The following is a 25,798-nucleotide window of genomic DNA, read 5'->3' on the forward strand; positions in this document are numbered from 1 at the left end:
AAGTTGATGGACTGAGGATCTGCCACCACCCAGAGTCCCTGCAATATGCATTTCACAGTGGCCTTCCAGAGACAACACTTCAACCCATGTGAACTTCATGTGTGTACCAGCACAAATTTTCATTGAAAGGAAAAGCTAGCCACACACAATGAATTCACCAATCACTTCAGCTGATCTCTAAGGGACAACCAATCACTCTCATGCTGAAATAGACATCCGGGGACTCTGAAGTGGGTGAGAGTTGCTCAAGAACCTGGCTTGTGGATGCAGCGTCATTGTATGTGGTTGGTAGTTGACCGTTTGACTGTCAGATTTGTTTACAGCCATATGCAAGGTATTATTCTTTGCGTGCTGGTATGGATTTCACACACTCCTGAGCAGCAGCAGCATGGTCTTCTCAGATATTCTTCTTTCTCCCATGATTCTATTTCTGATTCCTCTGAGATCAACAGTGTGTAAAATGTGTGCCATGCTAGGCATGGCCTAGGGGTTCAGCATGGCCAATACTCATGGAGAGCAGCCCAGAACCTGCATGTGTTGTACCCAAATTCCTAGGGCCCCGAAAGAACCACCAGAGGAAGGTCAAAGCAGAGAGGCAAGGGTTGTTTATTACGAGTTCGAACTCAGACCTCCACATACCCATAGCCGGCAACGCTAAGAGGCCCCAAACAAAGGTCTTACACAGTTTTTGTTTTTGTTTTTGTTTTTGTTTTTGCCAGTCCTGGGCTTGAGCTCAGGGCCTGAGCGCTGTCCTTGGACTTTCTCAAGGCTAGAGCTCTACCACTTCAGCCTCAGCACCACTTCCGGCTTTTTTCTATATGTGGTATCGAGGAAACGAACCTGGATCTTCATGCATGCTAGGCGAGCACTTTAACCACTAGGCCAAACTCCCGGCCCCTTACACAGCTTTTATACAAACAAGTTTTAGGGAAGTTCCATAGTTACAATCACCTGATTGGCTGATTAGTAACTTCGAACCACTGGTTGCTTCAGGATTGGTCAGAGCTCAGGTGTCTAACCGCTGGGCGTTGGGCTGTTGCCACCTGGGGTTCAAGTCCGGGCTAGTTCCGGGAACATGTGTTTTTGATTCCTAGAACATGGGCCCTGGGCGGGGTGGGGGGGAGGGGTCATTCCCAGAACATGGGACAATCTTGGCACATCAGATGTCCCTGAATCCTTCAGTCTCTCTAGGACTCAAAGAGCAGGTTACATCAAGAACATTATAAATTTTGGTGGCTCCTTGATCAGAATATGTGTCAGCAAATACAATACAATAGAGCTACTTCTGCTTGGAGTGACAACAGGAAGACACTGGAAACACAGCAGATGGCTGTGTTTCTTGGTGCCACTTCCTGGAGGGCAATTGAGAGCTGTGGGAAACTAGTGGTGTCCATTGTGTGGGGGAAGCAAGGAAAGGTACATATAAACCTGAGCACCTATCCAGCTAAAGCAGTCCCACTCTTGCCCCATATCAAACTGGACAGAATTACATGGAGATGAAACTGCAGGAGCAACTGCCATCATGACTCTACCCACTCTGCCTGAATGTAAGATTCTGGCCACACCCCCTATTAGTTGAGGTTTCTCTCTGACCAATGGGATACAAGAATTAGGGCCATGCCCACATGCCATGCTACTAGTTGCACTGGTGTTTCCTTTGTTACAGGCTTATACAGCTGCTAGTCTTTTCCTAGAGCTGAAGCTTCACATCATTCATGTTTTCAATAGATTCTTCTTCTTAGTCTCGTTCTGCATGCTGGTGACTGGAGACAATGCCATCTCTAGCTCTAAGATGAGATGCTGTGAAGCCTGCAGGCAGCAGGCTTTCACTGGGTACCTGTTGCATATGAGACAAGGCAGACTGTAAATCATATTCTGACACCAATATCTGTATTGCTAGCTTGTGGGTTTCCAGCTCTGTTTTCAGTACTTCTTGCACAGGGGCAGTCTTCTCATTCTCTTTCTCATGCTGATCCTGCAGGTCTTTCTTTTCCTGTTTCAGTTGTTTGATCTCACTACAGAGTTGTTGGTTTTTTGTCCTTGGACTCTGAGCCTGGGTGCTGTCCCTGAGCCCTTCGGGTCAGGGTTACCACACTACCCCTTGAGCCACAGCCCCACTTCCAGTTTTTCTAGTGATTTATTGGAGATAGGAGTCTCGTGGACGTTAGTGCCCAGGTTGGCTTTGAATGGTAGTCCTCAGTTCTCAGCCTCCTAAGTAGGTGGGATTGCAGTAGTGAGCCACTGCACCCAAGAACTGTTGGTTTCTTATATTGCTGGAGCCCAGGGCAAGCACCAGGTGTTTTATATCACCTCTCCAGATCCTTGGTGTTATTGGGGTCTGTGACACTCTTGACCCTGGCAGCTATGACTGTGTCCAAAGGTAGGGGAGGTTCAGGGTCAGTGTAATCTTTTACTTCAGTTGAATTTCAGTCCCCAGTGATGGTTGTCTTGGGGTTACCTCCCTTTTTAGTTTTCTTCTTTTTCTTGAATTTTGCAGGTCCATCAGGACAATTCTGCCCGACAGAGTGGACTACCAGAGTCAAGTGGATGACAGCATCCAACATGCATGCAGCCAGCTGTCAGAGCACCTCAGCTCCAGAGTCCATAGATTTTTTTTTAAATAAGAACAGATGAATGCTTTAGATGAGTTGTTTCAGGGGAAAGGTGAGAGTGTCAATCAGCTGTCCCAGAAGATGGAGACAAAGAGAGCTGTGGGAGCTCTGCTGCTCCTTGCTGGTGAAGGTACAAAATGCCAGGGCAAAATGCTGGCAGTCACTGAGTTGTCTGCTGCTGATACCACTTCAGACTTGTCAGGCCCTGTGAAGAGTGAATTGAGGAAGAAGCAGAAAGACTTTGCAGAAGTGCAACTTAAAGAGCTCTCAGGCTTGGGCAACCAGTGCTCCGTCCCATTCTACCCCAAACTAAGGCAAATGATGAGCTTAAAATGATCAGTATCTGAAGACTTGGCATCTACCACCTAGAGAAGTAGGCATGGGGATGGCATTCTCTCAGGCCTTGATATAATGGGGATGAGAAGTGTGAACTGCAGGCCAGATAGGGCAGAGGCTGCTGGGAGGCGTCCCAAATTCTGAACATCTAACAGTCCATTACCAGGGAAGAGGCCCATGTTATGGTTATTACAAAGAATACATTTTTACAAAGGAAGGGGGGGGAAAGAATACATGACTTAGTGCCAGAGACTTGTACCTGTCATTCTAGCTACTCAGAAAGTGGAGGCTGGAGGCCAGTCTCAAGCATAACCATGAGAATGGAAGGAATGGGAGCAAGGCTGTGCACAGACAGCATCTGGCTGAGGAAGGGGAATTGAAAATGGAAATGGAAATCTGGGGAAGGATTCATACACATGTATATCCTCTACTCTTCTCTATGTAAAGTGACATGCTGAGTGGCATGCATGCCTCATAGTATATTTACAGTTCCACGCTTTTGGATGTGGGCAACCTCATACTAACATAACCATCTTCTATGTATTTAAATACAGTCTCAATTAGAAAACATGAAATTTAAAGCAAACAGATGTGGAGGCCAGGCTCACAATCCTACTTACTCAGGAGGCTGAGATCTGAGGATTCTGGTTAGAAGTCAGCCCGTGTAGGAAAGTCCATGAGACTCTGATCTCCACTTAACAAGAAAAAGACTGTAAGTGTTCAAGTGGTAAAGTGCCAGCCTTGAGCAATACAGTTAAAGGACAGTGCCACACACACACACCAAAAAGAACACATGAAAACATAGGAAATAAAATTCACAATCAATGAAAAACACATAGAGGGCTGGGACAGTTTCTTAGTGGTAGCATGCTTGCCTAGCATGAAGAACGATCCCAAGGCTCTGGTTCAATCACCAGTATCAAAGAAAGGAAAATCACAAGCAGCTTACATCTAATGCCTCAAAGAACCATTGAAGGATTTTTTTTTACAATCATATATTAGTGACTTGTGAAAATAATTACAGTTAGGAGGAAGTTAATCAGGATACATTGTATACATGTGGAAATGTTACAATGCACTACCCCTTGTAAATGTATGCTAATAAGAAACAATTGCAAATCAGCACCTGTAATCCTTGCCACTCAGGAGGCTGAGATCTGAGGATCAAAATTCAAAACCAGCTTGGGAAGGAAAGTCTGGGAGACTCTTCTAACCTTCAAAAGCTAGAAGTGGAGCGCTGGCTCCAGTAGTAGAGTGCTAGCCTTGAGCAAAAAGTTTAGGTAAAGTGCACGTGCACACACACACACACACACACACACACAGAGCTAATTTACATTCTAGTCTCTATCTGTCTATCTGTCTTTCTGTCTGACTGTCTGGGGGGGGGGGGGGTCATGGGTCTTGAACTCTGGGCCTGGCCGCTGTCCTTGAGCTCTTCAGCTCAAGGCTATCACCTTACCCCTGGGACTGGGCACTGTCCCTGAGCTCTTCAGCTAAGGCTACCACCCTACCCCTTGAGCTACAGTGCCATTTTTGGTTTTCTGGTTGTTAATTGTAGATAAGAGTTTCATGGACTTTAGTGCCCGGGCTGGCTTTGAACTGCAATCATCAGCTCTCAGTCTCCTGAGTAGTTAGGAGTACAGGTAAGGCATGAGCTATCACGCCCGGCTTTTTCTCTCTCCTTTTATGACAGAGTCTTACTATGTAGCCCAGGCTGAGCTGAAATTTGTGAGCCTTCTGTCTCAGTCTCCCAAGGGTTGGGATTCCACCTCACACTTGTACACACTTAGCAGCATGGAATCATTTACTACATCTATATATATATATATATATATATATATATATATATATATATCTCATTCTAGAAAGAAACCATTATAAATTCCCATGGTATGGCTACAGACTGAGTATTATAAACTCAAATGTGAAATGGTGTCACAGTCATCTTGAGAACTTTCCTTTGTTGATCCAGATAATTCCTTGGTTGGAATGGTTACAACCCAGACGTTTTTGTGTTGCATTATCCTTCCCTACTATGTGAATTAAAGGTTGTCACAATCCTAGGCCCCCTGACTTTTATGAATAGCCTACCAGCCTAAGGCATGTTTCACTTAGGCCAGACAACATGCCATTTCTCCAGGAGACATGATACAGGATCATCCAGGAGGTCGTAAAGCCACCTCTGGTGACAGAAAGACAGTTGGGCTATATAGTGGGAGAATCTGAGGAATAGGGATCTGGGGTATGGGAAAAAAAATAGAGAAAGGAACTATCTCACTTAAATGGAAACACAAATGGGAGCAGAAGAACTGAAGGAGACAGAGTCCAGATGGAGTCATTTACTTCCAAGGAGACACACTTTTCCCATCTCTACACTGGTTCTCATTTTATAAAATTTATTTGCTCCTAAAATCCTTTATGAAACCTGCCCCCTCTTTGCAGTGGGGGGGTAGGCACAAGGTCAAAGGTTAAAAGGTCATGCATAAAATAAGATATCAACCAACATAATCTTAGTACACATTTTAAATGCATCATAAACAGGAACACATTCAGATTAATTTACACTTCAAAGTTTTTCTGCATATATTAATATTCCTATTTCACATACTCACATTACAAAAGATTAACTTTTCCCCCAAGATCTGAAGAACAAAAGTGTACTAGACAAAAATAACCTATCAGTAGAATACCAAAAAAAAAATCATTTCTTATTTTCCCCAAAGGAAAATAAAACTCAAGTATTTCATCAGGAATAGGGTGGGCCCCTCTTTTTGCATTAGGTTTTTATCTGAGAGAACTCGAGAAATTTGAAACTACTTAGCTGGAATTTCTGTAGAGTTTGACTCATAATTCTCAGCCGGGGTGGATGTCATTTTATGGAACTCTGCATGTATTATATAAGAGACAGACAAACAGAAAGGGCCTGACTTTTAATGGTATGAAAAAAAAATTATAGGCATGGATCCAAGCTCTGGTGGCTCACATCTGTAATTGTAGCTACTCAGAAGGTTGAGATCTGTGGACTGAGGTTCAAATCAAGCCCAGGCAGACAAATCTATGAGACTCTTATTTCCAAGTAACCAGCAAAAAGCCAGAAGTGATGCAGCTCAAGTAGTAGAGCACCAGCTATCCTTGAGCAAAAAAGTCAAGCATGAGTGCAAGGCCTTGAGTTCAAGCACCAGTACAGGTGCATATGTACACACACACACTGTCAGAGGTGAGGATCTGGCTCACTGGAGCACTTGCCTAGCATCTGAAGCTCTGGGTTCAATTCCCAGGTCCACAGGAAAAGAACGCTTTGAAGGGGCTGGGAGTTTGGCCTAGTGGTTAAAGTGCTTGCCTAGCATGCATGAAGACCCGGGTTCGATTCCTCGGTACCACATACATAGAAAAAAAAAAGCCAGAAGTGGTGCTGGGGCTCAAGTGGTAGAGCTCTAGCCTTGAGAAAGTCCAAGGACAGTGCTCAGGCCCTGAGCTCAAGCCCAGGACTGGCAAAAAAAAAAAAAAAGAACACTTTGAAGGAAGTGGATACCAATAGAACAGTACTTTTCCTAATATTCTCATAATTGTTTTCTCCTAATCTCAGTTGAAAATGAGCATCAACCTATATCCTAAGTGGGAATGAAAGGTCTCAGTAGATATCTTTGATATTGCCTGGTGTAAATAGTTTCTGAAGCCGGGCACGGTGGCTCACGCCTATAATCCTAGCTACTCAGGAAGCTGAGATCTGAAGATTGGGTTCAAAACCAGCCTGGGCACTAAAGTCCATGAAACTCTTATCTCCAACTAACCACTAGAAAACCGAAAGTGGCACCGTGGCTCAAGGGGTAGGGTGGTAGCCTTGAGCTGAAGAGTACAGGGACAATGCCTCGGCCTACAACCAGTCTCTGAGTTGGAGAAAAGTCTGACAATACATCTGCTCTGTCTATGCATACAGAATCATAACAAGAACAAATCATAAGAGGACAGTACATTATCCAAGCTGGAAAGTGGTTAGAAATTATAGCCGCAAGAGGCTTCAAAGATGAAGTAACTCAGCTTTCTTGATTCTGAAGAAAAGGGAGATGAGGCCCAGAGATGATCTATGATTCATCAAAGTAGACTCCGAAGGTAGCTTGTATGATTATTGCTACACACACACACACAAACACATGCAATTGACTCTCACAACAACTATGTAAAATTTCATTCGTTATCTCACTGGCACAAGTGGGTAAGAAAATACCCTTCAGTCAAAGGAGTGAAAAAGAGGATCAACTTTTTTTCCTCTCATGCACTGTGCCATGACTCAGCCAGACTGCTCTTCTCCACAGCCCCTAGGCTGCTTTTCTACCATTTGAGCCAAATCTTTGCCACCAGATTGGAGCAGAAATGGCTTAGTATGAAGAAGGCACAGTGCTCAACTCAGGTCAGAACTGGAGTTTCTTGAAATGTACCTATGCTCCACTGGCAGTGAAGACCTTACATGAAGGTAAGTTTGGGTGGTTAGAACTTCTTGACCTGGTTGGAAATAAAAACAAAAAATTAAAATTAGGGGTATAGGAATGAGGTGCCATAGCATGTCCTTTTACCCAGAAAGTGACGACTCCTGTGACCATCAAGAGCAGAGATAACTTACTTAGGAGGTTAAGATCCAAGGATCATAGTTTAAATCTGGCCTGGGTAGGCAAATTTGAGAGCATTATCTCCAAATAACCAGCAAAGAGCCAGAAGCAGAGCTGTGGCTCAAGTAATGGAACATCATCCTTGAGCAAAAACAAGAACGAAAGGAGAAAAGTTCAAGCTCCAGTATTGGTACTGGCAGAGAGAGAGAGAGAGACAGAGACAGAGACAGAGACAGAGACAGAGAGAGAGGGAGGGAGGGAGGGAGGGAGGGAGGGAGGGGGGAAGGGAAAGAGAGGGAGAGAGAGAGAAACATGAACTACAGGTTGAATATATCCTTCAACTAAAATTCTTGGGACCTGAAGTGGCTCAGATTGGGGATTTTTTTAGATTTTAGAATATTTGACTATACATAATGAGATACCTTGAGGATGGGACACAACTCAAAACAAGAAATTAATTTATGTTGGAGAGATACATTGCAAACACAATCTGAAAGTAACTGTATAATTTGTAAATATTTTCTGCATGAAACAAACTTCTGTGGAAACTACTGTGGAATAACAGTAGTATTCAGAATAATGGAGTTTGAAGCATTTCAGATTTGATATGAGATATATCCAATCTTTATAAACTTTGATGGCTTTACTAGACATAATCTGAGTTGCTAGTTATTTTAATTCAAATATGCATATAAATATCAAAATATTATATCCTAATATATAATACTACTACTTTTTTCCATAAAATTATTTGTGGGTATAATCCTAAGGTCGTTTTTTTAAAAAATACCACTATTTTAAATATTCATTATAGATGTCTTTCAGAAAAAATCCCGTCTCACTACATATTAACACTACATAACTTAAAAAAATAAACAATACATCATATTATACCAAAACAGTCCCTGTTTGAAAGCCACATTAGAGAAAAATTTGAGTCTCCAAGAATGGACTAGACTTTCCAAAGGTTTTTTCCCCCCATCATTTTAAACTAATATTAAATGTGTTTTTATTTTCCAACTATATCAAATGTGTATGTATATGTATACTATACCAGAGCATTTTTTAATGAAACAAATAGTTTCATTTGCTTGTTTTTACTTATTTAACAATGGAAAATGTATCCTACATCTAAATAAATTTGTTCCCAAGAGATTTTCCCCCCAAGGAAAAGATAAAACCAAGCTACAAAATTCTAACTATGTGTAGATAGATATTCAGTGCATGCAAACTCTTGTTTTCTCCTAATAGTAATACAAAAGAACTTTCAAGTATCATGGGAACTCATATGGAGCTATAGCTGGCTGTTTTACAAAATCAGTGCTCTAGAGAAATGAAGCATTGTGAAAAATGTGTCTTGCTAAAAAGCCTTGTTCCCATAGGACACAAAAAATCCAAAAATAACAGAGGGCCCTTGGTCCCTAGCATTGACCTGAATGCACACAAGTAACAGTTGTCAACTGAAAATAAACTCTAGAAAGTTGATGAGCCCACATTTTCTTAACTCCTTGGATATCCTTTTTTATTCACAACTTCAAAAAAAAATCTTTTCAGGCAAGATGATCCACTTCGGGAACCAAGTCAGATGCTTTGCACTTCAGTGAGTCAAATTTACCTTTTTTAAAAAAATATAAATTAGATCATCATAAAGTCTTCAAGGAATCGAGATTCTAAAACTTGCAAGAAACAGAGGGAGGGGAAAATGTAACTATGCCACTAAGCAGGTACAGGATGTCAAGAGGAACTTGAGCTCTGTGCAAGTTTTATTCCTTTATAGGTTTTGATCTAGCCACTTGATGTAACTATACCTAGTCCGTATTCCCACTGAAAAGTTAGTGGGCCAGCTGGTGAAAATCATGCAGCCATGGAAGCCATCCTCAAAATGGTCGAGCGTCACGTCCACGCCTGCATTCACCAAGCGCTTGGTGTACATGATTCCATCATCCCTCAGGACGTCGTGCTCACAAGTGAGGATGTAGGTCTTTGGGAGGTTCTGAAGTACTTCCTGATCTGCAATGAGGGGAGAGGAACGGGCATCCAGCAGCTGAGGGAGTTCCTTGATGATCCTGGCATTGCCTGTGGTCTGCACCACAGGCTTGTAGTTCTTGGTGATGGATGAGGGCAAGAGTGACGTCCAGTTGAGATGGGCCCTAAAGGCAGCTGCTTCATACACATCCAGTGCAGTGTGATTGTTAACTACCATCGCCTGCACAAAGTCATAATCACCTTTGAAGTAGTCCACCCAGTATTTTGCCATGACATAGCGGGGCAGGATTGGGGTGTTTACATTTTGCTGATAAGAAGGTGTGTTAAAATCTAAAGCTTGAAGGACCGGATAGATAAGAGCTTGCAGTTTGAGCTTATTTCTCAAGTTGGCATCTTGACTAAACTGGGAACAAGAAAAACAACATGATTTTATTTACTTAGCATGGATCCTTTCATAGAAAGTACACGTTAAAGAGTAGCTTTATGGTTTGCTTTTAAATCAGTCAAAGCTGGTTGTGTGAAATTACTAACAAATATTAAGCAATCATAATTGTTTGGATCTGCAACTTATCCCCAAATCTTGCAATATGTTAAAGATTTGGTTACCAGTTGGCTTTTGAAAAGCAATTGACCATAAGTGCTCTAATCTCGAATCTCATCAGTGGATTAATCCAGTGTTATGAGTGTGTGTGTGTGTGTGTGTGTGTGTGTGTGTGTGTGTGTGTGTGCTAGTACTGGGGCTTCAACTCAGAGCATCCTTGTTTGGTTTCTTCATTCAGAGGTGGCCCTCTATCTTCTGAACCACAAATTTACTTCTGGCTTTTTTGCTGATTAATAGGAAATAAGTCTCCTGTTTTGGGGGTTTTGGTTTTCAGCCAAGATCCTTAGATCTCAGACACATGAATAGCCATGATTACAGGTGCCACCAATGTTGGTCTCAATGACAGATTTATAATTTTATGACATTATTACAAGTAAGCAGGCCTTATTTGGAGGCAATAGGAGGCATGTCCTAAAGGGTATGTTTTTCCTTGCTTGTTTCTCCCCTCCCCCTTCCTTCCTGCCCCACCTCTCCTTCACTCTCTATTTCTGAATGCCTTGAGGTAATAACCAGCTTTATTCTGCCCTGCTTTTCTACCATGAGGTTCTTGCCTCGGGATTCAAGTAATAGCATCTGACATGGCCTGAGAACGCTGAATCTGTAAGCCAAAATAAATCCTTCTTTTAATTGGTTTCTCTCGGACATTTTGTCATAGGAACTAACACAGTGGTATAGTTTAAAAAAAAATCCAACACCACTTTCCTGCCCAGATGCCAGGTATTTCCTAAGAAAGGAATAGTGTGTATGACTCTGTAGTTTTGAATGAATCTAGGGCACAGGACTTCTGAGAACCTTAAACCCCCATTAATACCTACTTTGCATTATTCTTTGATACTCAGAATACCTTGCTGGGTATTATGGATATATTATCTGTAACAATTTAATTTTTAATTTCCTCAAAGGCAAAGCCTTCCTAGGGAGAAATGCACATGTCTGGTTATGCTAAGGAGAAGGGGAGGAAAAGCTAAACCAACAGACTCCATAGTGTCTCAGTATACCCCCCAAGGAGGAGCCCTTGGCCTTCAAGCTTGTTGACAGAATGACAACAAATCACACTGACAAGGGACCAACAAAGAGAGATTGCAGGGGAATGGAAGGAAGCATCCACAGCCACATATCCCAGCACAGTGAGACCACAATCCTCCAAGCTGTCATTCTACTTTGTAAAACTAGTCGTTTTTCCTGTGAGAGCTGAAAGGAAGCTAAGTAGATTACGATGCTTTGTAGTTTTTTAATTTCATATTAAAAGATCTTTCAGGGGCCGGGAGTTTGGCCTAGTGGTTAAAGTGCTTGCCTAGCATGCACGAAGACCCGGGTTCGATTCCTTGGTACCACATACATAGAAAAAAGCCAGAAGTGGTGCTGAGGCTCAAGTGGTAGAGCGCTAACCTTGAGAAAGTCCAAGGACAGTGCTCAGGCCCTGAGCTCAAGCCCAGGACTGGCAATTAAAGAAAAAGAAAAAAGAAAAAAATTTAAAAAAAAAAAAAGATCTTTCAGGGAGGTGGGCACTAGTGGTTCACTCCTGTGAACAGGAAGCTGGGATCTGAAGATCGTAGTTCGAAGTTGGCACTGGAAGAAAAGTCAGTGAGATTCTTATCTCATTATCCCACTAGCTGGAGTTGGAAGTGAGGCAGTGGCTAATGTGGCAGAATGGAAGCTTGGAGAAAAACAGCAAGCGAGGGCACAGGACCCTGAATTTAAGTCTTAGTGCCAACACACAAAATAAGACTACATTGTCCACTATTTGTATTGCATTGTTTGATACAATGCGATACACTACATTGCCATCTTAGTCTCCTCAGGCCTTCACGGACCCATCTCCTTGCTCTACAAGCTCTCTGAACACATCATATCAATAAAAGGGCTGGGTAGGGAGCAGGTCAGTTGGTGTTACCTGTTGTACAAGGACAGCAGCCAAATTCCCACCAGCACTGTCACCAGAAATGCCAATTCTGCCTGGGTCAACACTGTACTGTTTCAGGACTTCAGGCTGCAGGAAGTACTTTGTGGCGCGAACAACATCATGAATTTGTTCAGGAAAATAAACCTGTGGAACTAGCCTGTATCTGCAAAGACAAAGGTAAAGCTCATTTTAGGACTTCATTATCAGTTATTTAAAGTTCAAATGCGAGACTGGAGACGTAGCTTAAGTAGTAGAGTACCTCTCTAGCAAGCACAGAAGCCCTGAGTTCAAACCCCAATACCAACAACAATAAAAGTTTTAAAAAATAGTTTAAAGACTAAAATGTATTCTTTTAAAGCCAGAAAAAAATTAAAAATATAAAGGCAAATTAGGTACTTCCTTGCAAAAACAGACTAATAAATTACATTAGTAAAAGACCATTTGTTTTACAGCCACAGTCCCCATCCAGAATAAAACACATACATAGCTGCATGCTGGTGGTTCATGTTCATAATTCTAGCTACTCAACAGACTGAGATCTAAGGACTGTGGTTCAAAGTCAGCCCAGGCAGTAAAATCCATCTCCAATTAACCAGCAAAAAGAAAAGAGTGAAATGATGGCTCAAGTGGTAGAGCACTATTCTTGAGTGAACAAGTTAAGGGGAGGATCTGGACCCTGCCTTGAGTTCAAGTCTCAGTTTACATGCTCTCGTGCGCGCGCGTGTGTGCACACACACACACACACACACACACACACACACACACACACTTCCCTGCCCATAGCACTCCCTTGCATAAGGACATGCAGGTCTATCCAGGTGTCATCTCCACCTGCTTCCTGTGCTCATTAGACTCCCTCACCCTTTGAGCCTTATTGTGTAATTTGAGTGGACTTCCACTTGCCTGCAGAGCTGGGAGCTGGGATGGCTATTGCAGATAGTCACAGACATTACCAGTCTTATCCCTGTCTTCTTCTTGCTCTTTGATATAAAATTCTGCATGTTATCACTTGTTTTTGTTCTAATATTCTGGCTTGAACCCAGAGTCTGGGGAACTCGCCTTTAGCTTTTCTGCTCAAGGCTGGACTCTACAACTTGACCCACTTTCAGCTCTTTACCGGTTACTTGAAGATAAGAGTCTCATGAGCTTTCCTGTCTAGGCTGTCTTTGAATGGTGACCTTCAGATCTGAGCCTTCTGAGCAGCTAGGTTTGCAGCTGTGAGTCTGTGACTCCTGGCAATTCTCAGCCTTTTTGGCTTTGGTCAAATGAAGCTACTCATCCTGTTTCTAATTTCTATGAATGGCATATCTAATAAAACTTTTTTTTTGCTTGTCATGATTATTTTGGTGCCAGTGAAGGGCTTTCATTCACTTGGCTTTTTTGCTCACATCTGGTACTCTACTACTTGACCCATGCCTTCAACCTCGCTTTTCATGGGTTATTTTGGAGATAGAGTCCTGCACATGTTTCTGCCCATGCTGACTTTGAAGTGTGATCTCCAGGTCTTGATGTTCTGAGCAATGAGGATGACAGGAGCAAGCTACCATCAAGTGGTTCTCATAAGTCTGTTTTGAGTATCAACATAACCTTACCTTGTAAATGAAGAAAGTGAGCCACAGAAAAGTTACTTCCCTTGGAAATTAAGTCAAACATACAACACCAAAAGAAAACTGATGAAGTATCTAATTAAAATTCCAAACTAGTCATTTCAGACTCTGTTCTGAATTAATTAGCTTAACATTTTCTATTTGTCTTCCTTTTTTCCACTCCTGGGACTTGAACTCTGGGCCTGAGCACTGTCCTTGGGCTTTCTCAAGGCTAGAGCTCTATCACTTGAGTCACAGCACCACTTCTGTGTTTTTTTCTGTGTATGTGGTACCAAGGAATCAAACCCTGGTCTTTGTGCATGCTAGACAAGCACTCTACCACTAGGCCAAACTCCTGGCCAGCTTAACATTTTCTAAGTAGTCTATAAAATGTCATTTATTTTTCCCACCTATAGTGTGTGTGTGTGTGTGTGTGTGTGTGTGTGTGTGTGTGTGTGTGTGTAGGGGGGAGGTGACCAGTGGGGCTTGAACTGAGGGTCTGGTTGCTCTCACTTAGCATTAGCCTTCAAGGATAGGACCACTTCAACAATAGCTCTACTTCTGGCTTTTGCAAGTTAGCTAAAAATAAGAGTCTCACAAACCTTCCTGCCCAGGCTGGCTTCGAACTGCAGTCCTCAGTTCTCAGCTTCCCTCAGGATTACAAATTAAAATTTTCATATTCAGTGCAGATAATCAACTGGACAAATATTTTTGAAATATTTTAGCAAGTAGAGTATGAAGAATTGGTTATTGTGGAATAACTGCATTTGAAATTAGAAAAAAATTCCCTATGGGAAACAGGATCAAATTATGTTACCCACATGTACAATATACACTAATAAAAAATAGATTTCTGGGGCTGGGAGTTTGGCTTAGTGGTAGAGTGCTCACCTAGCATGCACAAAGACCCAGGTTCGATTCCTCCACACCACATACATAGAAAAAGCTAGAAGTGGTACTGTGGCTCAAGTATAGAGAGCTAGTCTTGAGAAAACCCCCAGACAGTGCTCAGGCACTTAGTTCAAGCCCCAGGACTGGCAAAAAAAATAAATAAATATGTAATAATTTTCCTTAGTTACTGTCATATAGAATATAAAATAATCTTTGTATTTTATATCTTAGTTTTTCATTGGTGGACCACTGATCATCCACTGAGTTTTTTTCTGGTTGGTTTCTACTGGGTTTTAAAGTTGTAGCTCACTATTCTATCCCTTAAGATTCAGGGATAGGAGTACATGATTTATTCCACTAGGGGGCAACATTTCACAAGTCTATGTACCCATCCTACCCCCAACCCACCACCACCACCCCGAGGTCCTAGAGGATTTTAGTATTACCAAAGTGACTTACTAATTTTTAAAGAGAAACAAATGCCTTCCATGTCTCAACTTGCAAAAACAAGGGCTATTTTTACTTCTTTTAATATCCTATGTATTCTAGTAAACAGCTTTTCTAGTTGCTTAAGCATTTGGAAGATAGTCATAAGAGGCTTTATACATGAATTGAGTCTTTTAGTCATATCCCAGACAAGGTTTCCATGTCTTTGGATCAAGGGAAATTGTCAGTCTAATAGGGGATGTTGGACTGGGGGCATGGCTCAAGTAGTAAAGGGCCTGCTTAGCAGGCCTCATGTTCAAACCTCAGTACCAATTCAATCAATCAATCAATAAGAGCTACTAGTCAATTAATAGTTGCCTCAAGTAACAGGGTATATACACACACACACAAACAAACAAACAAACAGAGCTGGGGTATGGTTCAAGTGGTAGAGTACCTGCCTACCATTTGTGAAGCCCGGAGTTCAAAACTGCTACAACCGAAATAAAAACCAAACAAATCATGATGTGATAGTCTTCCTAGCCCCATTACAATCCAAATTCTAACACCCATCTTATGGTTGTTCAAGCTGGAAAATTTTTATTTTACTCAGAAAGAAGGAACACTATTTTTGTCAATTGGAGAAAATACAATAGAACTACCAGTTTCTTCAGTTTCATGGCTTAACATGACACTTCAAAGTAGCTGAAGTTCACCTAATTCAAGAATAATCAAATTCGTGTTTGTATGAGAAAATTCTTTGCCAGGCTAGTCAATGAAAGCACACACAGGGCCTGGAGTTTGGCTTAATGGTAGAGTGCTTGTCTAGCATGCATGAAGTTCAGGGTTTGATTCCTCAGCACCACATACATAGAAAAAGCTAGAAATGGTGCTGTGGCTCAAGTGGTAGAGCTCTACCCTTGAGAAAGTCTAAGGACAGGGCTCAGGCCCTGAGTTCAAGCCCCAGAATTGGCACAAAAAGAAAAGAAAAGAAAACACATATAGCAAACTTGCCCTATGCTGCTTGCATTCAAAACTCTGTGGGTTCACAGTGCTAGAAGAAGATGGAAACCACTTTAGTTAGAATCTAAAGATCTGAAGTTTAAACATCTAACATACATACACATCTGCACATATCTGTGTCCATTTGTGCAGTACATCACTCATCCACATGCAACCTAATAACACACAGACGTCAGTGGGTTTTGTCTGTATGGCAGGTTTAGTCAGCTAGAAAACCAAGCACTCTGAAGAGTGTTCCTAACACCAAGTGCTATACATAAATAAATGTTTGGCACAAATTCCAGAAAACACCTGGGCTGACAAACCTGTAATCCTAGCTTATCAGGAGGCTGAGATCAGAGAATCAAGGTTCCACTCAAAGCCAGAGTGCACAGACAAATCAAGAGATTCTCTTCTCCTAGTAACCAGCAAAATGCCAGAAGTAGAACTGTGGCTCAAGTGGTAGAGCGCCAGCCTTGAATGAAAAAGCTAAGGAACAGTGTGAGAGCCTGAGTTCAAGCCCCAGTACCAGCACCAAAAAAAAAAAAAAAATCACAAGCCTGCATGACTGCGAGAGAACCAGAAGTGATAGTTTTTCTTCTGGTTTTTCAACTGTGTCTGGCTGAAGGAGCAACTTCCCTGTCTCTACTGTCAACGTTGGTTCCCTTCAGATGCTCTGACCACCCGTGACTCAGCCAGGAAGGGGAAATCAGCACAGGCCTTGGCTGATGGAGTAAGAACATTGAAAAGAATGGACAGCAAAGGGGAAGCTGGGCCAAAGTCCTTAGGAGAGAGAGCCTGGAATCAGGAGCTATTCAAACAATGTGTAGCTTCTGATAATGGCGCCAGCTTCAGAGTTCAAGGGGCTGGATGTGTGGCTCCTGGGAAGAACACTTGCTTAATAAGGAAGAGACCTTGGGCACAACTCAGCCCTGGGTTTATATAAACCTCGGCCACCCATTCAGAGGTAGATCTTGGCCTTAACTTCAAGGGCAAAGAGGGCTCCTTCGGGGGTCACAGCGGCAGGCTCTGTGCCATGTCCTTCTACCCTCCTCTCTCTGGTGTGGGTCCAGAAGCTAAAGATAGCTGTGGAGGCCCAGGTGGGAGAGAGGCCAGGGTCCACGAGCTCAGAATGGTTCTCGGTCATGAGTGCTGTGGAAGCCAGCTGCAACTCTGGCTCTGGGTAACGCTGTGCTCCACTCCCAGCCCTCCAAACTGCTAAAATCGCTAAGCCTGGCTTGTTTTTTTTTTTTTTTTAACTTTAGTAGAGATCATGGCCAAGAAAATAAATACAAATAAAGAAGATAAATACATATAAAAAGAGTGGCTTATTAGATATTATAGTTATTCTCAGTGTAGTAAATTATTTGTGATGCTATTTAGATTGGCATGATTGAATAAGAAATATGTTTTCAGCAGACCTTCCTTCCTTTCTTTCTTCCTTCCTTCCTCCCTCCCTCCCTCTCTCCCTCGCTTCTTTCCCTCATTACTTCTCTTCTTTCTTTCTAGTGCTGGGGCTAGAACCCACGGCCTCTAGTATGTTAGAGCAGTTCTCCATCTCTGTGCTACCTTCCATGCCTCTGTGAAGAGGGGTGACCAGTAAAGATTCTCCCCTGAAACAGGACAAAAGGCATGTGACAGTGACAGCCAGGTCATCATCACTCTGCATTTATCAGATTGCCTTCTACCTGCCAGTCCTTAGGGATTTCCATGAAGGCTGCACTGTGTATCTGATCTGATAGCTGAACAAACAGAAGGCAACAGAGTCTCACTGCTTAGCTTCCTCAGTAAGGGGCAATTTAACACTAGCATTTTGGCATCTGGTGGGCCCTACATTAGAACATGACTTTTCAGAGTTCATAAAACTTTACTCTCCCTTCAATATCCAGCTATAACAGGTGGTGGGTATAGATATGTCTAAGGCACCTCCATACAACAGATTTGAAAATGTGGGAAAAATTAAATTATAAAAAACAAAACCCAAAAATTTAAAAAGCAAGGTACATCCATTGTAGAATTTAATAATATCCTTGAAACAAAAGCCATATAACGAATGATTGTTGTCCTTAATGTACTATGTTGTCTCTCATCTCCTTTGCTGTCTCTTGATTATCTCATATTGTTACAGTATCTCACTTTGTTATCTGATATATTGAATTTATTTGTATTTGGTTATTTGAAATTTGATAGGGAAGGGGGGAAAACCAAGACGGGTGGGGGGGGTGGGGGGAGGGTAATGGGTACCAAGACATGTGAAAGGGTATCAATGTATGTGAATTAATGCACCTTCTATCTGGCAAATATCATGTAACCCTTTTACTAATTACAATAAAAAAGAATTTAATAATATCTTATATAACCTATGCTTTATTATTTGCACTTTATCTTTTTCATTTAGTCTTAGCCAAAAGGCTGAGAAATGGCACTTTATCCTTTATAGAAAGATATTAAATCCTCCATTTTCCTTTACTTTATGGTTCTAATGTTGTGCTTCATTAAATAAACTAGGAGACAAAGGAGACACCATTTATAATTCACTTACACTGAGGTTTACGAATATAAACCCAAAATAAAACCTTCCAAGATTCCACACATGAGGATATGTCCATGTAACTTAGATAGACTTAGATGAAAAGCTTCATTTATTTACCAAATATTATTGTACAATTAATGCACAAAAATAACATTGTGTTGCAAGGTACTCATGCCTGTAACCCTAGCTACTCAGTAGGCTGAAATCTGAGGCTCACAATTTCATGCTAGACTGGACAGGAAAGTCTGTAAGACTCTTATCTCCAATTAATATCCAAAATGCCATGAGCAGAGCTATGGGTCAAGTAGTAGAGGGCTAGCCTTGAGCATAGAAGCTCAGGGACAGCATCCAGGCCCTGAGCTCAAGCCCACCATACATTTTTCATACACTCATACACACACAGGGAGAGAGAGAGAGAGAGAGAGAGAGAGAGAGAGAGAGAGAGAGAGAGAGAGAGAGAGAGAGAGAGAGAGAGAGAGAGAGAGAGGAGGGGGAATATATTGTAGTGTTTATTGGGTTCACCAAACTTCTGAACATACTTGTCATTGTCCACTCTCATTCCTGCTTTCCTCAGTCACCCCTATCTTCCCACTTTCCTGGGGTACTCCCTAAACTCTGTCTCTCTCACTTCTCCCAATCCCTGTCATATCACAAGACTTCTTTTCTTTTCTTTTTTTGCCAGCCCTGGGGCTTGAACTCAGGACTTTGGCACTGTCCTTGGACTTTCTCAAGGCTAGAGCTCCACCACTTGAGCCACGGCACCACTTTCAGCTTTTTTTTCTATATATGTGGTACCGAGGAATAGAACCTGGGTCTTTGTGCATGCTAGGCAAGCACTCTCCAACTAGGCCAAACTTCCAGCATATTATGAGACTTCCATGAGCTATGTTCTTCATCTATCTTGTTCTGCTCAGCCTTGAGAAGGTGCCATTGTTTAAGATGCCTTTCCTGACCCTTCACACTAGGTAGGTACAACTTACAGATGTCTCACCTTATTTGCCACACTGAATATTATTTAGTCAAAGTTTCTTTTCTCATCTAGATCGTGAGAGCAGGAATCAATTCTTGCTGTGTTGTGTTGTGAGCATTTAACATTGTTCCTGGCACGGAACAGGCATTCGGTCAACATCCATAGACTATCAGAGGCTCATGCCTGTAACCTTCTTGGGACACTGAGATTGGGAGGATTGAGGTTCAAGGCCAGCCCAGGCATACATTTGAGACCCTTCTCAACCAATAGATGGGTGTAGAGGTGTGCACCTATCATCTGAAATTATAGGGGGCTGAGATTGTGAGGATCATAGGCAGCAAAATTCCTGAGATTAGATCCCATTGGGAAGAAATTGCTGGGGGGGAGGGGTGGCAGCTCGTGCCTGCCACCCAACTGTAAGGAGAAGCCTAAACAAACAGAGGACTGCAGTCCAGGAATTTGCTTGAGCAGGAAATCAGACCCTATCTCAAAAACAACCAGCCTTGGGCCCAGAAGTGTAGCCTACTGGTAGAATGCTCATCTAGCATGCATGAAGCCCTGGGTTCAATTCCTCAGTACCACATACTCAGAAAAAGCCAGAAGTAGTGCTCAAGTGAGAGAACATTAGCCTTGAGCAAAAAAGTGTCTAAGGACAATGCCCAGGCCCTGAGTTCAAGCCCTATCACACACACACACACACACACACACACACACACACACACACACACACACACCCTAAATCATCACAGAGCAAGGGAAGGAGTGGCATTGTCCAAAAAGAAATGTATTCTTTACTTGACTTATGTAACTGCAGCCCCTCTGAATAACATCTTTATAATAACAATAAAAAAATAACCAGCACAAAAAGGTGGAGATATAATCCAGTGGTGGAGTACCTGTCTACCAACTTTGAACCCAGAGGGCAAACCCTAGTACCATGCATGTATCTGTGCACACGAGTGTATGTACACGTTCCTATTAGTTCTTCATGGAATGGAAGCAAAGTGAGAGAGGAAAGATATGAAGAAGTATGCTGCCACACTAGATCTCCTAACATTCTTTCCGAGAGAGAGAACACAGTCATCTGACATTGGCTGTGTCACAATTGGAGCACAGGTCGTAGTAATGGTCTCTGTGTCTGGTCTGAGCTTTAATTGCCTTGATAGAGAAAAAAAAAAAAGAACAAGTGCTAGGAATTACAAACACACAGCACAGTGGGTGTGTAGGCTGGTTTCGTTCCGTGGCATATCCGTCAGGCAGATTTGGCTAGTGTTCTAGAATAGCTGATTCCTTTCAGAGCTGATTGGCTCCATTGAGCCCCAGAGTAACTCTCTGAAGTCATTCCCCCAATTCAGTCTGTCTGTACTTAGCATGCATGTTTGAAGTCTTGGATGAGGTAGGTGCTGGGGACCCAAACAAATGATTGCTTGGTTTGATTCTAATCACCGAGGAAGGATTCCTTAACTCCATTTTGCATGACTTTAAGGGACTTGTGTGAGGGGCAGGAGGTCTTGTGTAAGGTGCTTACCCTGCCCCCTCCCGTGCATGATGGCATCCCATTGTTACATGTCTGCATGTGGTAGTATAAAAATGGGGGCTAAAGGGAAATTAAGATGACAGCAGTCTCTCGCTTATGCCTATAATCCTAGAGAATCAAGAGGCTGAGATCTGAGGACTGTAGCTAAAAGCCACACTGGCAGAAGAGGTCAAGACTCTTATCTCCAATGAGCCAGCAAAACGTTGAAAGCAGAGAGATGGATTAAGTGGTAAACACTAACCTTGTGCAGAAAAGGCGAGCAAGAAGACAAAACCCTAAGGTCAAGCCCCAGAATCAGCACCAAGAAAACAAAGCCTTCCCCAGTTAGCACTGGCTCACACCTGTAATTGTAGATGCTCAAGAAGCTGAGATCTAAGGGACAAAGGTTAAAACTAGCCTAAGCAGACAAATACCATGAAAATATTACCTCCAGTCTACCTGCAAAAAGCCAGAAGTAGAATCTGGCTCAAGTGGTAGAGGGCCAGCCTTGAGCAAAAAACTAATCAAGAGCCCAAGGCTTTGAGTTCAAGCCAAGCACTGACACAGACATACAAAAATGAAGTCGTGATTTCAAATGGAGCACCATGGACCAGGAGCGTGGCCTAGTGGTAGAGTGCTTGCTCAGCATGCATAAGCTTTGGGTTCAAGTCTCAGTACCACGTATGTATGTATGTATGTATGTATGTATGTATGTATGTATGTATGTATGTATGTATTTAATCTATTTGTTTAGCCCAGGGTTTCTAGCTCTCACTTGGCTTTTTCTACTCAAGGAAAAAGTGCTCTACCACTTGAGGCACAGGTCCACTTTCAGCTTTCTTCTGGTTAACTGGAGATAAGAATCTCTCAGATTTGTCTTCCCAGGCTGGCTTAGAACTGGAATCCTCAGATCTCAGCTTCTTGAGTAGCTAGTATTATAGGCTTTGGCTGCCAGCCACTGGACCCGTTTCTTTTTTGGTAGTCCTGGGCCTTGAACTCAGGGCTTGAGCACTGTCCTTAGACTTTCTCAAGGCTAGAGCTCTACCACTTGAACCATAGTACCATTTCCGGCTTTTGTCTACATATATGGTACCGAGGAATCAAACCTGGGTCTTGGTGCATGCTAGGCAAGCACTCTACCACTAGGCCAAACTTCCAGCCCAGGAGTTTTATTCATAGTCTTCTTAGTCACCCAGCAAAGTGGCTTGCAGAGAAATAGTGGAGACAAGTCAAATCACTATTATTATTAACAAATATACCATTAAGGTTTGTTGAACACACTTCTACTTTCTATGGTCAAATTTATGGAAATGAACTAAATGAAAGTAACTTTTCTAACACAGAGATTCTTTTAATATCATGATTACTTTTTAAGTTATTTTAAAAGTTAACATCCAACTTAAGTGGTAAAGGTAATTGTATTGTTAAAGGTCATTTCTTTCCCAAAACTTTGTAAAGCCAAAATAAGTAGACAGGGCTAGATATAGCAGTGCATGCCTGTACTCTTAGCCCTAGGGAGACTGAGGAGTGAGGCTCTTGAGTTTGAGCACAGCCTTGGTTACATAGTGACATCCTATCTTAAAAATAAAAATAGGCACCAGTGGCTCATCTCTATAATCCTAGCTACTTAGAAAGCTGAGATCTAAAAAAATCATGGTTCAAAATCAGCCCAGGAAGGAAAGTCTGTGGAACTCTTATTTCCAATGTACCACAAGAAAACTGGAAGTGGTACTGTGACTCAAAGTGGTAGAGCTCTAGCTTGAAGTGAAAAAGCTCAGGGACAGTGCCCAGGCCCTGAGTTCAAGCCACATGACCAATCAAAAAGAAAAAGAAACAAAAATAAAATGAAAGTAGGCTCGAGGGAAAAATAATATCATAGTATGCATAAGGCCATGAGTTTGATTTTCAGAATGATGATAATGATAAAATAATAGTAATTTTCAAAAGCACTCATGGCTCCCACTTGTAATCTTCACTACTCAGCAACCTGAAATGTGAGGATCAGGGTTCAAAGCCAGCCATAGAAGACAAATACAAGTGACCATTATCCCCAATTAACCAGAGGTAGAGGCATGGCTCAGATGGTAAAACACTAACTGTGAACCCCTGAGTTCAAGCCTTGTCAAATGGAATCACTACAGTTACCTAGATTGCCTTCATTATCAGAACTTTCAGGACTAGCATCAGTGACTTACTCAATAGAAACAATGACAGCATTCAAGTCTTCAGCCATTGTCATGCACAGCTCATCGTAATACTTGATTTCTGAAAGAGACAAAGAGTTATCACTTAAAACTGCTCACTTAATACCATCCCTTCTCAGGTCTGCTAAGTGTGGATTCTCTCACTGATATAAATACCTGTGCAAATGCAAATAACACATGTGGTTTTTGTTGTATAACTAACAGGAGATCCATATTTGTTACCTTTTGCTGTGTGTGTGTGTGTGTGTGTGTGTGTGTGTGTGTGTGTGTGTGTGCCAGCCAGTACTGGGGCTTGAACTCAGGCCCTCAAGCTCTCACTTGGCTTTTTCATTAAAGACTGGCATTGTACCACTTGAGCTGTAACTCCACTTCTGGATTTGTGCTGATTAATTGGAGATAAGACTCTCACATACTTTTCTGCCCAGGCTGGCTTAAAACCATGATCCTCAGATCTCAGCATAGTTGTACATTTCAATTTTTGGTGTCATAAGCTAATAAAATGTTGCTGGTGTGTACCTGTTGTAGAACATAGAAAGATGTCATGGCAAGAGAAGTGAAGATAATTCCCTCACACCCACTCAGTGAAACTTGACTTGGCTTGGGAGACCAACACTCCTATGGACATTTCACAAATAAGGCTATAATTTGGATCACAGGAAGTATTTTCAAAAGTCTGTATTAAAAAATAAACCAGGTTGGATGCACTGGCTCACATCTATAATCCTAGCTACTCAGGAGGCTGAGATCTGAGGATCAAGGTTCAAAACAACCTAGGCAGAAAAATCCATGAGATCCTTTATCTCCAATTAACCAGCAATTTAAAAAAAAATGTGGAGCTGTGGCTCAAATCGTAGAGAGTGTGCCTTCAGCAGCAAAGCTCAGGGACAGTGCCCAGGTCCTGAGTTCAAGCCTCAGGATCAGCACTAAAAATATAATATATATATATGCATACATAATAAACTGGGACCCTTTAAAGATTAATAAAAAGGTGGTATCATTGGTGGCCTGGACAATCGAGGTAGGTGGACATTCATTGAGCACCAAGCTGTCCTCTCACCCATAGGAGCTACCCAGTGCCAACCTAGACAAAACAATGGGCAGGTGAAGGGACATACTTGCACTGGCCAAGGCCCAGCCTCCTCCGTGGATATAAATGACACTCCGTCTCAGCGGCTCCTCTGGCTTTGGCAACCCTTCAAACACCCGGACTTCCACACCATCAAAGGCTGTGTCGGTCACTTTCACCTGGGCAGATGACACTGCGCTTTTCTTGCCGAAAGAAATGATGATGAAATTCAGTGCAATCAGGTGATGGCTCAGCCCCAGGTAGTGGATCAGGTTACTCTGAGGAAGGAGGGATGGGAGAAGAAATGGGATTGCTAGGTAAGAATAACACTACTAACTCCATGTGCAAAGAGCTCACACTGGGGAGTTAGACACTTGCCACACAGCAACAAGTTGTATTTATTTTTTGTCTGGGCCTGTACCAAGATTTGAACTCAGGGCTTCATACTTGCTCAGCTTACTTGGTCAGCTGGCACTCTACCACAGGAACCACATACTTCCAGACTGGCTAGCTGATTAGTTGGGAGATAAAGTCTCTCAGACATTTCTGCTCAGGCTGGCTTCAAAATGTGCTCCCTGGATCTCAGTCTCCTTCCCAGTATGACTAAAAGCATGAGGCACTGGCATGCAGCTAGAGTCATCTTTGGCTCTAAGAACTAACATATATGAGATATCCTGTGTGTGTGTGTGTGTGTGTGTGTGTGTGTGTGTGTGTGTGTGTGTGTGTGTGTGTGTGTGTGTGTACTGGGGCTTGAGCTCAGGACCTCACATTTTCATTCAACTTTTTAAGTTCAAGACCAGAATTCTATCACTTCAGCTAATCATCCACCACTTCTGGCTTTTTAATGGTTAATTGGAGATTGGAGTCTCATGGCTGCTTTGAAATCCTGGTTCTCCAATCTCAGCCTCCTGAGTAGCTAAGATTATAGACATGAGCCACCAGTGTCTGGCTACATTTAAGTATTTTGAAAGTGCTCCGAAGCTAACCACATAGGGCTGTCTGATTGTTGTAAGCATAGGAGACAGGGATGTGTGTACAGAAGATGGAGAGCAAGGCCTGGGGAGGCCGAGCATTTAGAAACAGATCAGCTCAGAAAGAACCAGAAGCTCTTTAGAAATGTGCCAAGACCTTACCGCCACCATCTCTTCCTCTCAAAACTCTTACGGCCTGGAGGTCTGCAGTCAAGCTTCTTGCAGAAAGGGCACCGACCAAGGCCCCTCCACTTTATTCCCTTTTTCCCATTCTGCATTCAGGTTTCTCAGGAAGAGGACACTGCAATTGTGTAATATATGAACCGAAGCCTGATGATCATGGACATACAGAGATCAGGACTGCAGGATGGCTACAGCACAGCATGCCTAGCTTCCCAGGGTGTACACAGGGCTCACCACTGAAGAACAGGGCAGGTCAGCATGTTCTCCCTCTACCTTTGAGCCACCAAGTTCTAGAGCCATTGACTTCCCTTATAAATACCATGACTGGCTATTACACACAAGAATAAAGCTAGAAAGGGCTCTGTTATTATAAAAAAAAAAAAAACCATTAACCAGGCCTGGTGTGGT

The 25,798-nt window shown here is 42.5% G+C and overlaps 1 protein-coding gene across 1 annotated transcript in view; it reads right to left on the reverse strand.

Annotated features, from left to right (window-relative positions):
- Positions 1 to 8,861: 8,861 nt before the first annotated feature.
- The window catches only part of Nceh1 (neutral cholesterol ester hydrolase 1), a 43,150-nt gene continuing 26,213 nt past the window's right edge, over positions 8,862 to 25,798 (reverse strand). Inside the window, exons 2-5 of the mRNA XM_090342221.1 lie at positions 24,286 to 24,514; positions 23,162 to 23,231; positions 12,034 to 12,205; positions 8,862 to 9,941 (exon numbers count right to left, since the gene is read on the reverse strand). Of these exons, the coding sequence (XP_090198347.1) occupies positions 9,324 to 9,941; positions 12,034 to 12,205; positions 23,162 to 23,231; positions 24,286 to 24,514 (1,089 nt within the window). The 3' untranslated portion in view covers positions 8,862 to 9,323. The remainder of the gene's footprint in view (positions 9,942 to 12,033; positions 12,206 to 23,161; positions 23,232 to 24,285; positions 24,515 to 25,798) is intronic.

This window comes from Megascapheus bottae, chromosome 1 (genome assembly GCF_031878675.1).
Source record: "Megascapheus bottae isolate mThoBot1 chromosome 1, mThoBot2.hap1, whole genome shotgun sequence".
NCBI lineage: Eukaryota > Metazoa > Chordata > Mammalia > Rodentia > Geomyidae > Megascapheus > Megascapheus bottae.